General features: G+C 45.0%; 1 protein-coding gene across 1 annotated transcript in view; it reads left to right on the top strand.

Moving 5' to 3' along the window:
* LOC145352441 (latent-transforming growth factor beta-binding protein 2-like) overlaps positions 1–16,946 on the top strand; it is a 440,928-nt gene that overhangs the window by 240,490 nt on the left and 183,492 nt on the right. The window contains exon 15 of the mRNA XM_080202303.1: positions 3,926–4,024. Coding sequence (XP_080058429.1) covers positions 3,926–4,024 — 99 coding nt within the window. The remainder of the gene's footprint in view (positions 1–3,925; positions 4,025–16,946) is intronic.

Raw genomic sequence — 16,946 nt, 5'->3', positions numbered from 1 at the left:
TGCCATCAATGGTTTTGTGTGCTATGAGACATTGTGAATTGCTGTTGGCAGGTTTAGTATTCACAATCGAAGAGTTGCTTCAGCTGAAATGAGTGGCCATTGTCTCCCATCTATGATCTGGAACTCTAAATCTTCTTTCTTGCTGTCAGACTAACCTGTCCTCTGTGTGCCAGCATATAGCTTCAATTTTACTTTCCATCACTTCATTTCAGATCACCACGTTGAATCACTTCAAAAAGATCTGTGAAGTTATTATGTTTCATGAAGTACCTGTGTCAATTAGACACTTTTATCTTGATACTCTCCCTCTGTGACCACCATTGAAACAGTAACAAATCATTTATCGTCTATGGATCTGACTGAACCAACATGTTTATCATGTATAATTCTTCATCAGGCTTGTGTGCTGATATCTCCCCAGTGGACATCTATATAGGGTTGTTTTGCTTTCTACCGCTGAAAAATGATTAATCTTCTTGCAGTTAAAACAGTTTCTCCATCTTTATTCTCCCATGCATGCTGTGATGATTTTGTGGCCAAATTCCTCTCCAACTTGATTTTCAAGTTGCTGATGACACCACTGTAGTGGATTGGATCTCAAACAATGATGAGACAGAGTACAGGAATGAGATAGAGAATCTGGTGAATTAGTGCAGTGTCAATAATCTCTCCCTCAGTGTCAATAAAACGAAGGAGGTTGTCATCGACTTCAGGAAGCATAGTGGAGAACATGCCCTTGTGTATATCAATGGGGGCGAAGTGGAGGTGGTTGGGAGCTTCATATTTCTAGGTGTCCACTTCACCAACAACACATCCCGGTCCCCCTATGCTGACACAATGGTTAAGAAAGCCCACCGATGTCTCTACTTTCTCAGGAGACGAAGAAAATTTGGCATGTCAACTACGACACTCACCAACTTTTACAGATGCACTATAGAAAGCATTCTTTCTGGGTGTATCACAGCTTGGTATGGCTCCTGCTCTGCCCAAGACCACAATAAACTACAAAAAGCTGTTAATGTAGCCCAAACCAGCTTCCTATCCATCAACTCTGTCCACACTTTTCACTGCCTTAGCAAAGCAGCCAGCATAATTAAGGACGCCAAGCACCCCGGACATACTCTCTCCCACCTTTTGCCGCTGGGAAAAAGATACAAAAGTCTGAGGTCACCTACCAACAGACTCAAGAACAGCTTTTTTCCCACTGCCATCAGACTTTTGAATGGACCTACCTTGCATTAAGTTTATTTTTCTCTACATCCTAGCTATGATTGCAACACTACATTCTGCACTCTCTCGTTTCCTTTTCTGTGAAAGGCATGCTTTGCCTGTATAGCATGCAATAAACAATACTTTTCACTGTATACTATTACATGTGACAATAATAAATCAAATCAAATCAAATCTGCAAAGTTTGCACCTTGCCCTTTGTCCATGATTGCTCCACTCTTTTGGCCTGCAGCATTTCTTATCATAATGTATCTCCTGCTTTGCTCTGCCATACTTATGATCTAGCTCAGCTGGGATTCGAAAAAAAATGGTAAGTCCCCAATTTGCAGGAAATAGGAGTAACACCCATCGGCTTTTTCAGCGTGATTTTCAGAGCAATTCTCCAACACTGAGGGATTCCCTCTGAAAATCAGATGGGGTCTATTCCTGCCCAAGAAGCCAGCAGCATAGTGCTGAATGGGCCATTGTGCATGCGCCAATTCTGATTACTGGCCAGCCGCACAACCCCCCATTGATACCCCACCACCCCCGATCGCTGGCCTCCTGGACCTCCCGGAGTAAGTCCCAATGACCCCACCAGTTGATCTCCCAAGTCCCCCGCCCACCTGGATGACCAAATCCGATCTCTTCTTCCCTCTCTCTGCCTGCAATCCCAGTGCAGAGTTGCAGCAAGAGCACCCAACCTCATCGATCACCCACCCAATAGTTCCCACCCCCTCTGGTCCTACCCCCTTGGCACTGTATCAGTTTCTCATCTTTCTGTAGATTTGTTCTCACAGTGGAGTCTGTCACTCCTAGAGTCAATCTATCCTTAATAAGATTATATCTTACCTGTCCACATTCACATGACTCTGCTAGATGTGTACTGTTGTGTGTGACATACCATTCAATGGTCTTGTTTAAAATTTGAACTCTAATGTTGAATACAACATGTTCATTTGTAACATTCACTCAGGGGTTCAAAATATGCATTCAAAACTTTCAAAATCTTTGTCATTTTTTTCCTTGTATGCTGAAGTGGTATGCACCTTGTAGCAGTTCCTCCCCAGCATTTTTAAAAGTTTCAGGCTTGTAAATTAAATCTGTTGCAACCTCAATTTTGCCATAGGAAAAACTCCCTATCTGGGATAGGAATCCAGCTTTCATCTTGCAAATGTGACATGGTGGCACAGTCATTACCACTGCTTCCTCACAGCACCAGGGACCGTGTTCAATTCCAGTCTTGGGTGACTATGTGAAGTTTGCATGTTCTCCCGTGGCTGGGTGAGTTTCCTTCAGGTGCTCTGGTTTCTTCCCTCAGTCCAATGATGTGCACATTAGGTTGACTGGCAATGCTAAATTGTCCCTTAGTGTCCCAAAATATATAGGTTAGAGAATTAGTGGGGTAAATATGTGGGGAGATGGGGACAGAAACTGCGTACGATGCTGTGTCGCAGAGTTGGTTCAGACCTGATGGTCCCAATGGCCTCCTTCTGCATTGTAGGGATTCTGATTCTGTGATTGATGGAGATACAACAAGCCTCCATCCAGCTTGAGGTGGCCTTTGGAGGCATCGCAAGTTCATTGATACAAACTTTGGCCACGTTTAGAGGCCACGCCTATGAATGGGAAATTCCTCCATTATGTTAGCCTGTGGCCATGCTGTGACCCTGGGGGGAGGGGGTGGCAGGAGCTATGTATATACAGGTTCCCGGGCACCCTAGCCAGCTGCCTCCAGGCAGCTCCCAAATACATGTCTCCAGCAGGCATTCATTGTAGCAAAAAACTTTGGAAGAACTGGCAAGATGCTGATAAAAATGGATGAATAACTAGAAAGGTTACCTTCCCTGTGTTAAGAAACAAAAGGTTATTTAAATTTGCAATACTTTATCCAGCATATCAAGCCCTTTTCTGCTGTTTGTCACAGTGAAATCCTTCTACTGCTGTTGTAAATGACACAAAATAACATGCATTCTAACTTGCATAACAAAATTTTGAAAAGGGTCAGGATGAATTCACAAAATGGGAAGATATTCAGAAGAGTTTGACCAAATTAAAAATAATCAATCATTAATAGAACAATTGAAAAAATGAGCAGTGTTTAAAGATACTGTATCAATGCCACTAGCGGGGGGGCGGGGGGTGTGCCTTATTCAGTCAACTACCAAGATTACAAATGTTATTCTCAGCAACATTGCATGTCTTTAGCTCCTCTTGTAGTCTCCAGCACTGAAACCCGTTTCCATACTTTGGTTCACTGAAGATATAGTAAATCTCTTCTGTAAGTCTGCTAAGCTCCTCAGCTTGCAAACTCATCCATAACTCTCCTGCTGCCACCCTGTCTGTGCTCATTTCATTAATCTATTGGTTCTACTTTTGTTGATCTACACTGGCATTTTGTCTTTCATTGCATTGAATTTAAATCTTTTCCCTTTGTTTACAAGCCTTTTAATGTTCTTATCTCGTTCAATGTTTGCAATTTACTCCAGTCCTACATTTCATTCCATATCCCACAGCCTACTGACTGTGTTTCTGAAGTTCTCTTCCTCTGTTTGTTACTTGTCTTTAAAAACCTTTGTGAAGCTTAATATTTTGTCAGTGCTTTTAGTCAACTCACCTAATTTCCTGCCACAATGTTCTTCTTTCCTATGGATTTCCACAGTTCCATTCCACAGAATGGATTAGTTTATGAACTGATAGTTTTGTTTTCCTACAGTGGAAGTAGTAGTGAAGACAAGCCCACCTACATTGGTACACGTTGTTCCTGAACCCACAGCAAGACAGGTGGCTTCAGTATTTGCAACAGAAATTTCAGGTAAAACCTAATTGTATGGAATATATTTTGGACCTACATTCATCATAAACATGCTCATAAGTGTATAAATTGGTAAAAATAACAACGGATTTTGAATAGCAGAATACTGTCTTGAACTGAAAATAACTTATAAATTGAGAATTTTCATGTGAAGCAAGACATTTTCATAAATTTGTTTGAGAAATTGTATAAAGAAAGGTAGGTGAAGCATTTATTTTGTATTCTGAAAATAAATGTACCTATTGTATCAGTTGGACTGCACAGTCTGAAAATCATCCATCATTAAAGTCTGGCTCTGTGTGCTGCTGAGATTACCTGGTCCCACTGAATGTCAATGGACTTTTGTCCATATCACTGAATCTCCCACAGCAGGTCCTGTTTCATTGGAGTTGTAAAATCTTGGCCTCAGTCTTTAACAATACTGTAAAAATAAGGATGTAACCAACATGGAAAATAACCCATTACTTCCATTCCCTTCCTATCAGCGTGGTTGCCTTATGGTATGTCATCCTGCAATTAAGGATATGAGCCAGGATTCTCTGGTCTCGTATAACCTGTAAGAAGTCTCACAACACCAGGTTAGAGTCCAACCAGTTTATTTGATAGTAATCTCACAAGCTTTCGGAAACTTATCCTTTGTCAGGTGTGTGAAAGGTTCTGTTCAGAGAAAGGCATATAAAGTCATATACTCGTATACCCTGTCACTGCTGCCAAAAATAAGAATAGAGAATTTAGCACTCAGCCAAATTTCCATTCACTGCAGCAAGACCGGAGAATCTCTGTCCTGGACGAGGTCGGGGAATTCTGGCCGTGGTTTCTCAACTCCATTTACTGGTGTTTGTTAGAGTGAAGCTTGAACGGGTTATAGGGAGAATGCGGGCAAGTGGAACTGATCCACTTCAGATCAGCCATGATCTTGTTGAATGGTGGGGCAGGCTCGAAGGGCTAGATGGCCTACTCCTGCTCCTATTTCTTATGTTCTTATGAACCTGTAATAATCTTCAGTCACCAATCACTTTTTTATTTACAGTGATATGAGTGCCGTTCAACAGCTACAGAGTTCAGATCAGTCCTGAGTTTATCAGCTGCTGGCCTGAGTGGGGCCAGTTGGTTTTAAATCCCCCCCTGTTGCTTCTTCCCTATTGGGTGAATCTTAACCTGCCTAATAGGAGAGTTCACATTCAACAAAGCCCACAGCAATGATCCTCTGTGGCCATCATAATGTTCCTTCCCCCCCCAAGTCCACTTCTTCCCCAAAATCCCTGTCAGGGGGGTGGTCTTCTCTGTCGCTTAACGATTAACCTGGGGTCCACTGGTGGTAGGACCAGAGCAGGGGGTGTGAAACAGCTGGGAAACCTTCACTTCCAAAGATGGCGCCACAAAGCCATCGACTCTGGCTCTTCATGAGGTTTGCTTCCGTAGGGGCACTTTTAAAGTAGTTGAGGGATTTTGCCTCCTCTACCCTTACAGACTGTGAGTTTCAGCCCCGACAATCCTCTTGGTGAAAACTGTTTTCCTAGTCTCCCTCTAATATTTCACTTGAAATATATGCCCCCTAGTCACTGATTTCTATGCTAAAGTAAATGCAACCTTCCCATCCATTTTTATTTCAGTTTGCTCACAACTTTGTACATCTCAATCAAATCTCCCTCAGACTCCTCTTTTTGAAGGCGAACCATTCTAGCTTATCCAATCTTTTCTCACCGCTACAATTTTCCAGTCCTAACAACATAAATCTCCTTCTATATCCTCTGTAATGCTTTCTATAATGAGCTGACGAGACCTGCACACAGTATTCAAGTTGCAGCCTAACTAATGTTTTATATAGTTTTATCTTACCTGACAGTTTATCCCTGTGTGAATAAAGATTTGTTTTTAACATTTTTGGACTTATTTCATTATCCTGTGAAGCAGGTTTGTTTCCAAATGTGAATCTGCATATGTCATTAATTTAGTTAAACTGAATTCAGTGGGCTTTGAGGCTTAGGGCATCAAAGGAGTGTAGATGTGAAGGACATAAATTTCAAGTAAATATAGTTAAGTTGAATTTTCCAAGAGTAACTATGACATTGGTAGAAATTTGCATTAGGTGATAAAGAAGTTTTCCTGGCCAGTGTGCTGGCACTAACACACCAGCCTCCCAGGCTGAGTATCCATCTCTTCCCTGGGACGACGTCGTGCTGGGGGGGTGAACAGGGTGTCCCACTTTGCCTCCTTCGTCTCCAGCAACCTGGCCAGTTCAGATTACAAAAATCTGGGTGTTAACTTCCTGGAAACCATTTCATCCTACACACTCTGCCTGTCTTTCCATCCTGGGAGTTTTTAGAGAATTGTCCCTTGTTAGGGTAGATGAGATGCAGGCAGTTTGATTGAGTCAGGTGCCTGTTGGAGCATGCCAGCGAGTTCAAAGCAGTTTGCCTTGTTACCATGGAGGGGAAGCTAAGTCAGCACTTGCAGATGTCCTGATGGAGCATTGAGGGTGGGAGATTAGTGCCTCTGTGATGATTGAGAGCAGGGAAGAGAGAGGATCAGGTCAGACAGTCATCAGGGCCAGTGGGTGATGATGAGAGGGGCATGTGCATGTGGGTCCATGGGGGTTAAAGGGGTCAGTAATATTAGTAGGGTGGATTCCAGTGTCCATGGTGGTGGGGGGTGGGGAGGGTGGTGGAGACTATATCTGGCCTGGGAGAGTTCTGTCAGGAGAGCTGCTTCATTTTTTTTGCTTTCTCTGTGCATTCGCAGTTTGTGGCTCAGATCTGAGCTGTTGGTGAATTAAGCCCCTCCGCCTCCCTCTTATGGCTAGAAACAGTCACGCCCAAAATTTCAGACACTTTGCATAAGATTGGGCATGCAAATTTGCCCAAAAAATTGATGAAGGACTCCTATTTTCACACCAGCTGGACGCTAAGGCCCAGGAGTGAATTCTCCGGGCCTGCTAGCATCTCCCCCCTCTGAAAATCTCGTAAAATTCAGCCCAATAGTGTGCTTAAAATATATCCTTCCTATAAATCATACTGATGAACAGCTTTCAACCTAAATCTCTGCTTTGAGCACATTTCCAGCAGTTTCCAGGACAAACTTTGAGGGCATGCTTCAGGAAATTTATTGATAGATATTTGAGTCTGAATTCCACGCAGTCTGATAAAATAAAGATTTCCTATGTCTGATATCTATAGAAGTCCGAGAATTAAGGTTTCCTATGTCTCCTGCCTATAAGAGTCAGAAATGAAAAGGATTTTAACAATCTTAATCCAATTTCTGGTGGGCAGAAATGTGCTGTTAACCTAATAATCTCAGAAATGTTACAAGGATGGAAAAATGCACTGCTATTCTGAAGTAAGAGTGAAAGTACACACTGCATCTAGCTGTTGTTATACCTAATGGGCTTTAAGAATATCAGGCGATGAGGTAATTCTTCCATTCCGCTGCGCTAAAAATTAGCACAGCGGGACAAGAGATTTCAGTGGGATTGGATTAGCGCGATGTGTGTCTGGTTGTCTCGCCCTGAGCCCAGAGGGCACCTTGGCACTGCCCACCTAGCATGGGACAATGCCAAGAAGGTGGGGCCTAATGGGGACGGGGTCTCTTAGGGCAGTTGATAGGGTAGGAGTTCCCGCAGCCACTCAGCAGTCGGAATCGGTGTGGGAGGGAGGGTGGCCTGCAATTGGGTCTGGCCGTCCAGGTGGGGAAGGGGGGTGGGTTCAGCCTGCCTGGGGACTTGGTGGAGGGGTTGGCACCGTGAAGGTTGGGGGGGGGAGGAATGCTGGTCTGCCAATAGGGGAGAGGATTAAAGTTCAGGGATGCCACGGGTTGGAGGGGAGGGATTGAGGTTGGTCTCAGGCATGCTTCGGTGGGGGGGGGGTGGTGGTGGGGGGGTTGGGGGGGGGGGGGGGGGGTGGGGGTGGGGGTGGTGGGGGGGGGTGGGGGGGGTGGGGGGGGGGGGGGGGGGGTGGGGGTGGGGGGTGGGGGGTGGGTGGGGGGGGCTGGGGGGGGGGGGTGGGGGTGGGGGTGGGGGGGTGGGGGGGGGGTGGGGGTGGGGGTGGGGTGGGGGTGGGGGTGGGGGGTGGGGGGGTGGGGGGGGTGGGGGGTGGGGGGTGGGGGGGGGGGGGGGGGGGGGGTGGGGGTGGGGGGTGGGGGGGGGGTGGGGGGTGGGGTGGGGGGGGGGTGGGGGGTGGGGGGGGGGTGGGGGCACAGCATTCAGGCCATGTGGGGTGGGGGGGAGGGTGGGGGCTGGACAGCTATGTTGTAGGGGATCATAGAATCCCTACAATGCAGAAGCAGGCCATTTGGCCCATTGAGTATGCACCAACTAAAATGCCATGCAGGCCTTACTCCTGCAACCCCTCATATTTATCCTGCTAATCTCCTGACATAAGAACATAAGAAGAACATAAGAAATAGGAGCAGGAGTAGGCCATCTAGCCCTTCGAGCCTGCCCCGCCATTCAATAAGATCATGGCTGATCTGTCGTGGCTCAGTTCCACCTTCCCGCCCTCTCCCCATAACCCTTAATCCCCTCTCTTATCAAAAACCCATCAACTCGCGTCTTAAAAATTATTTAGCGAGGCAGCCTCCACCACTTCAACGGGCAGAGAATTCCAGAGATTCACCACCCTTTGAGTGAAGAAGTTCCTCCTCAACTCCGTTCTAACCACCCCCCTTTATCTTGAGGCTGTGCCCCCTAGTCCTACTGTCTTTTTGAGCGGGAAGAGTCTCTCCACCTCTATCCTATCCATCCCATTCACATCTTATACGTCTCAATGAGATCTCCCCTCATTCTTCTAAACTCCAACGAGTACAAGCCTAGTTTATTCAGCTCTGCCTCATAGCTCAACCCCCTCAACTCCGGTATCAGCCTAGTAAACCTCCTCTGCACTCCCTCCAAGGCCAAAATATCTTTGCGCCAGGTGCGGCACCCAAAACTGCACACAGTACTCCAGCTGCGGCCTCACCAATGCCCTATACAGCTGCAGCAAGACCTCCCTTACTTTTATATTCAATCCCCCTCGCTATGAGGCAGCATCCCATTCGCCTTCCTGACCACCTGCTGCACCTGCAAGCTGGGTTTTTGCGACTCATGCACAAGGACCCGAGGTCCCTCTGCACCGTCGCCTGCGCAGTTTTTCGCCACGTAAGTAATAGTCTTCCTACCATTATTCCTACCAAATGGACCACCCTCACACTTGCCAACATTAAATTCTATTTGCCATTTCCTGGCCCATTCGCCCAGCCTATCTAGATCCTTCTACAGACTCTCCACACCCTCCGCACAATTTGCCGTTCCCCCAATCTTGGTGTCATCAGCAAATTTCGACACCCTACACTCGGTTCCCTCCTCCAGATCATCTACATAAATGGTAAAAAGCTGAGGCCCCAGCACCGACCCCTGGGGCACTCCACTAGTCACCATCCGCCAATCCGAATAGCACCCGTTGACCCCCACTCTCTGCCTCCTATTTGACAACCAATCCTCTATCCACGCTAACACCCTACCCCCAACTCCATGTCCCTCGACCTTCTGCAATAACCTCTTGTGAGGTACTTTGTCAAACGCCTTCTGAAAATCCAGAAAGACCACATCCACCGGCTCTCCTCTATCCACCGCCCTAGACACATCCTCATAGAACTCCAGTAAATTTCACTAGGGTCAATTTAGCATGGCCAATCAACCATAACCCACAGGTCTTTGGACTGTGGGAAGAAACAAGAGCACCTGGAGGAAACCCATGCAGACATGGTGAGAATGTGCAAACTCCACCTGAGGCCGGAATTGAACCGAGCTAACCACTGTGCTACCGTGCCAGTGGCTGGCCAGCAATTGGAAGCCGGCAGACAGGGGCCATTGTGCATGCACCGATCTCAGCACTGACAGTTCGGTACATGTGCAGTGGCCTGCTCAGCACTATGCTGCCAGCCTCCTGGGCAGGAATAGGCCCTACCCACAGATTCCTAATATGATTTATGCTATTGCACTCTGCAGTGCACGGAGTGTGGGAGATTCTTCTTTGAATTCATACTGAAGAAACCAACGTGATTTAACTCCAGTTTTCACACACATTCAACACATAGAATTTTTTGGGGAGAATCCCGGCCCAGATCTTTGATGAATGCAAAATTTATTTTGGACTAAAGTCACTGGGATGGTAGCATGTAAAGCATAAAGTGTGCTGTTCCTATCCATAGGTAAACTGTTCTGTAACTAGTTTTAGTTTCCTACAGTTAAATTTCAAGCTCATAGTACAATTAAATCTATTAAGTGAACTGCATTTGCATGACACCACCTAATGAACCCTAAAAAATCTACAGGAGGAAACTAATTCCATTCCAATTCAGTCCCCTTCTAGGCTGTACAAACACTCTGCAGCAGCATGCTGAGAAACAGAAAACACTGTTAATGAAACAAAAAGGAGTCTTGTCAGAAACACTTGTCAGAAAAAAGAAAAACAATAAAAGGCATAAAAAGAGTGAGGTGACCCATTAAGGAGCAGATCGGAGGAAGCCCCTGTTGAGATGTGGCGCTGTGATGTCTGCAGTGGCTAGCCCATAGCCCAGCATTTCATTTTCTGGAAAGAAAACAATTGCACTTGATTATATTAAGACAGACCTAATACTTGAAGTTAATGCAGATCAGATCTAATTTTTATTCTGCTATTTCTCGTTGCCAGCTCATTATTCTTTGGTTAGACCTTCCAATCACACTCCCAGTACTATAGAGCTGAATTTTACAGGACACCTGCGGGCAGTAGCAGCCAAGTAGAACGATAAGTTAGGGTGCTGTGCCATCAGCAGTGTGCCTGCTCCTCCCCCCAACATGAACTTGCAAGCCCACCTGTGGCCCAATTGAGGTCTTTAAGTGAGCAATTAATGCCCAAATAAGGGCATCATCCTACCACTGCTCTGAAATAATGCGGCTGGTAATCAACATGCAGTCTAGCAGGTTTAATCCTGCATGCCATTAGCCAGTTTAAGGGGGAAGAGGGGTGCCTCTTGCTGGGATCCTGCCCTGGTGCCAGTTGGAGGGCCCTTCCCACAATTATGCCTCCCCATGTCCATGTTCCCAACCTCCTCACTCTGTCTAATACATATTCTTATTTCCCCCACCTTCCACCCCACCTCGCTGGCCTGGCCACAGTGAGATCTCAGGTGTTCTTGATTGTCCCAGTCTATCATTGAACACTGCCTCCTTAGCCTACCTGCAGAATCAAAAGTGGCTACCCTTCGTGCAGACACTACCTGTGTGCAGAGATCCCTTCCTCTGAACTTGGATCTAGCTCACTGCAGCTTCCTCCTGGAAACAGACTGAAGTTTCACCTCAGACTACTTAAAGGGCTGTTGCCTAAAAAAATTACTCTGAGGTGCAGGGAACCAACCCTTTGCATATAACCCATAATATGACTTATGTGAAAGTAGGATCTTACACTATTTCTGCAGACTGAGGTTTCCTGTTTAAAGTCATACTCCTCTATTAATAATGTATGGAATGGAATTTTTGACAGTTATGTAAAGCAGACAAATCCAAATTACGAGTCTTCAAAATGAAAAATTATACTTTCATTTGCTATGCAGCTGTTCAGGTTGGAAGGAACTTTGTTGTGTGTCTGCCCTATGTTATACATAGCCTGCAATAATTTGACACTCACATTAAGGACAAAAAGGGAAAAAAACAACCCAAATTGTCCTTTACACTTTTTGGCGAGCGCAGATTAATTATTCCAAAAATATAAAATTGTGTGTAGGTACTTGGAATTTTAGTGAGGTGCTACATTTCAACTTTGGTTCAGATATTATGATGTTTCTAATATTTAAATTAATCAAAATGAAATTAAATATCAATGATTGAGTTTAAGGCAGTGCATAATTAGGAATTCTTGTTGACAAATCAGAATGATTAATTTGGAGTATTGCATTTAAAAGAAAGCTGCAAAATGGTCAGGACTAAACTCAGCAGGTTGTGAAGTTGCTAGAATGATAGGTAAATGGTAGAAAGGGAGGTGCAGCCTGAAGGATCACTAAGGCTAAAATCACTTCCATGATAAGAGAGTACATAATGAGTGGCGAGCAGGCAGTAAGGTACTTTAAGGACAGAATTTAATGATCCCCAGTTGCAGCCTAAGGGACTAGTAGAATACATAGGTGGCAAGGTGAGAAACCCACCCCCATTAAATTTGGCCTCTGAGCAGTAAAGGGATCAAAGAATGTAGCTGAAGTTGTGTATAGGCTCTGGTAGTAGCTGTGAAGTGATACCTGTATTAATATTGAGATTAGACAAGCATGTAGTAAAAGCAGAGTGGTTTTAATGGAGGCTTTCATCTGGATTGGGAAAAGCAGACCAGCACGTGTCAGAGGGGTAAATTTCTTGAATAAGCCCAAAGGGAAGTGCCAAGGTGCTCCTCGGCTTGGGCACTTTGCCCCTTGGGCAGTGCTGGGGACACAGGCTAGCACTGCCAGAGTGCCCATGCCCAGGAGACACCACCCCCCCACCACCCAACCCCCTTGGAGGGCCCCGATTGCTCCCCCTTTCGTTGTGGTGGAGTCTACCGCTGGCTCCCTGAACGTGGGGACCCCTGCCTGAATGAAATACTCCTGGTGGGATGGGAGATTCAATTGGGACTTAAAAGGTCCGATAATTAACTTATCTACATATTTAAAATAGATTAAAAAAAGATTTAAATTACTCACTGCCTTCCCATCAGTTTCCAAAGTGGTCTGCCGGGTGACTTCTCGCCGTTCTGGAGATACTCATGCGTCCACGTGCAAATGAAAATCCCACTCAAGATGGCATGATGGCACAGTGGTTAACACTGCTGCTTTACAACACCAGGGACCCAGGCTCAATTTTGGCCTCAGGGAGAGGCCTTGCACACTCCTTGTGTCTGTGTGGGTTTCCTCTGGGTGCTCTGGTTTCCTCCCCAATCCAAAGATGTGCGGGTTAGGTTGATTGACCATGATAGATTGCCCATTAGTGTCAGGCAATTAGGACTATAAATATTTGGGGTTATGGGGATAGAATGTAGGTGGGATTGTCTGTGCAGGCTCGATGGGCCAAATGGCCTCCTTCTGTACTATAGATTTTATGATTCTACGCCCTGTACAGGACAGCCCATCATTATGTGAATGTAGCCTGTCGAAGGGTGCAAAAGCTGCAAAGACCATCATGAGCTGTTCGGTAGCACTGGTTGTTGCTGTGACTGACAGGAGAATAGCCAGGCTCAGAGATTCACAGACTTCACAGCTATCTCTGGGTTCCCAAGAGTTCAGGGAGCAATAAACTATACCTATATTGTCAATGTATCAGCAATTGCATGCTTTGGCAATTAGTGCTAACCCCAATTGCATTATTAAAGGCGGGTAATGATCAGTAATGAGTAGAAATGGACAAAGCTGGAACAGTTGAAAGAACCATAAAGAGTTTGGAATTCCACTAAGCTGTATGAAAAATAAACTTTGCTGAAGCAAGCTTCAGTAAGGCCTTTGACAAAGTCCCTCACTGGCAAACTAGTGCAGAAGGTGAAGTAACATGGGATCAGAAGTGAGCTGGCAAAGTGGATACAAAACTGGGTCAGACAAAGAAGACAGAGGGTAGCAGTGGAAGTGTGCATTTCTGAACGGAGGGCTGTGACAAGTGGTGTTCCTCAGGGATCAGTGCTGGGACTGCTGCTATTTGTAATATATAAATGATTTGGAGGAAATTGTATCTGGATTGATTAGTAAGTTTGTGCATGACACAAAAGTTGGTGGATTTGCGGATAACGATGAGGACCATCAGAGGACATAGCAGGATATAGATCAATTGGAGACTTGGGCGGAAAGATGGCAGATGGAGTTTAATCCGGACAAATTCGAAACAAAGAGAATGAGTTGATGCACAAATCAGTACAAATGGGTAAGATCTAGTGGCCATTCCAGAAACGTGGTTGCAGGGTGACCACTGGGAACTGAATATCCAGGGGTATCAGATGTTTCGAAAGGATAAACGGAAGGAAAAGGAGGCAGGGTAGCTCTGTCAATTAAGGATAACATCAGGGCGGTAGTGAGAGACGATATAGGCTCTAAGGAGCAAAATGTGGAATTGATGTGGGTGGAGCTAAGGAATAGTAAGGGGAAAAAGTCACTGGTAGGTGTGGTCTATAGGCCCCCAAATAATAACTTCGAGGTGGGGCGGTCTATAAAAAAGCAAATAACAGATGCGTGCAAAAACGGAACAGCAATAATCATGGAGGATTTTAACCTGCATATTGATTGGTTGACTCAAGTCGGATGCGGTGGACTCGAGGAAGAGTTCTTAGAATGCTGTTGGGATAGCTTCCTCGAACATATGTTACGGAACCTATGAGGGAGTGAGCTATCTTGGATCTGGTCCTGTGTAATGAGACAGGTAAAATTAATGATCTTTTTGTGAGGGATCCTTTTGGAATGAGTGATCACAATATGGTTGAATTTCTAATATAGATGGAGGGTGAGAAAGTAGGGTCCCAAACCTGTGTCCTCTGGTTGAACAAAGAGGATTTTGATAGGATGAGGGCAGAATTGGCTAATGTAGATGGGAGCGCAGACTAGTTGGTAGGACAGCTGAGGAACAGTGGAGGATTTTTAAGGAGATTTTTCTCAGTACTCAGCAGAAATATATTCTGGTGAAAAAGAAGGAATGTAAGAAAAGGAATAATCAGCCATGGATAACTAAGGAAATAAAGGAGAGTATCAAATTAAAAAGCAATGTGCACAGAGTGGCCAAAATTAGTGGGGAACTAGAAGACTGGGAAAGCTTTAAAAAAACAACAAAACTGCTAAGAAAGTGATAAAGAAAGGAAAGATAGATTATGAAACTAAACTAGCACAAAATATAAAAACTGACAGTAAAAGTTTTTACAAATATATAAAAAGGAAAAGAGTGGCTAAAGTAAATGTTGGACCCTTAGAAGACGAGAAGGGGGATTTAATAATGGCAAATGAGGAAATGGCCGAGGCCTTAAAGAAGTTTTTTGTGTCAGTCTTCACAGTAGCGGACACAAATAGCGTACCGATAACTGACAGTTGTGGGACTGTAGAGAGTGAGGACCTTAAAACAATTACTATTACTAAATAGGTAGTGCTTGGTAGGCTAATGGGACTAAAGGTAGACAAGTCTCCGGGTCCGGATGGAATGTATCCCAGGGTACTAAAAGAAACGGCAGAAGTAATAGCAGATGCGTGAGTTGTAATTTATCAAAATTTACTGGATTCTGGGGAGGTGCCAGCTGATTGTAAAACAGCTAATGTAATGCCACTGTTTAAAAAAGGAAGTAGACAAAAGGCGGGTAATTATAGGCCGGTTAGCTTAACATCCGTAGTTGGGAAAACGCTGGAATCCATCATTAAGGAAGAAATAGCAGGACACCTGGAAAAGAATGGTTCGATCAAGCAGACGCAGCATGGATTCATGAAGGGAAAGTCATGTTTGATGAATTTACTGGATTTTTGAAGATGTGACGAGTGCGGTTGACAGAGGGGAACCGGTGGATGTGGTGTTTTTAGATTTCCAGAAGGCGTTTGATAAGGTGTCTCACAAAAGGTTGCTGCATAAGATTAAGGTACATGGAGTTGGGGGTAAAGTGTTAGCGTGGATTGAGGATTGGCTGTCTAACAGGAAGCAGAGAGTTGGATTAAATGTGTGCTTTTCCGGTTGGCAGTTGGTGACTAGTGGAGTGCCGCAGGGATTGGTGCTGGGGCCTCAACTGTTTACCATATACATAGACGATCTGGAGGAGGGGACTGAGTGTAAGGTAACAAAGTTTGTGGATGACACAAAGATGAGTAGGAAAGTAAATTGCGTGGAGGATGCAGAAAGTCTGTAGAGAAATTTAGATCGGCTAACTGAGTGGGCGAGGATCTGGCAGATGGAGTATAACATTGGCAAGTGTGAGGTTATCCACTTTGGAAGGAATAACAGTAAAATGGACTATTATTTAAACGGTGAAAAATTACAACATGCTACTGTGCAGAGGTACCTGGGGGTCCTTGTGCATGAATCACAAGAACTCAGTTTGCAGGTGCAGCAGGTGATCAAGAAGGCAAATGGAATGTTGGCCTTTATCATGAGGGGGATGCAATATAAAAGCAGGGAGGTCTTGCTGCAATTGTACAAGGTACTGGTGAGGCCGCAACTAGAGTACTGTGTGAAATTTTGGCCCCCTTATTTGCGAAAGGATATACTGGCTTTGCAGGGAGTGCAGAGAAGGTTCACCAGGTTGATTCCAGAGACGAGGGGGTTAGCTTATGAAGAGAGATTGAGTAGATTGGGCCTGTACTCATTGGAGTTTAGAAGACCGAGGAATGATCTTATAGAGATACATAAGGTAATGAAGGGCCTAGACAGGGTGGAAGCAGAGAGATTATTTCCACTTAGAAAGAAAACAAGAACTAGAGGGCACAGCCTCAAAATAAGGGGGAGTCAATTTAGAACAGAGTTGAAGAGGAACTTCTTCTCCCAGAGGGTAGTGAATCTTTGGAATTCTCTGCCCATTGAAGCAGTGGAGGCTACTTCATTAAATGTGTTTAAGTCACAGGTAGATAGACTTCTGACCAATAAGGGAATTCAGGCTTATGGGGAGCAGGTGGGTAAGTGGAATTGAACCACTGCTAGATCAGCCATGATCTTATTGAATGGCGGGGCAGGCTTGAGGGGCTAGATGGCCTACTCCTGCTCCTATTTCTTATGTTCTTATGTAAATGTGAGGTAGTGCATTTTGGAAGGTCTAATACAGATATGAAATATACAGTAAATGGCACAATCCTTATGAGTATTGATAGGCAAAGGGATCTGGGTGTACAGGTTCACAGGTCACTGAAAGTGGCAATGCAGGAGGAAAACTAGTCCAGAAGGCATATGGCATGCTTGCCTTCATCGGCCAGGGTATTGAGTTTAAAACTTGTTAAGTCATGCTGC

The sequence above is a fragment of the Carcharhinus amblyrhynchos genome, chromosome 14, assembly GCF_965287045.1.
Source record: "Carcharhinus amblyrhynchos chromosome 14, sCarAmb.v2.hapA, whole genome shotgun sequence".
In the NCBI taxonomy this organism is placed as follows: domain Eukaryota; kingdom Metazoa; phylum Chordata; class Chondrichthyes; order Carcharhiniformes; family Carcharhinidae; genus Carcharhinus; species Carcharhinus amblyrhynchos.
Note: the sequence above shows the minus strand (reverse complement) of the source record. Positions and strands in the feature narration are given on the sequence as shown.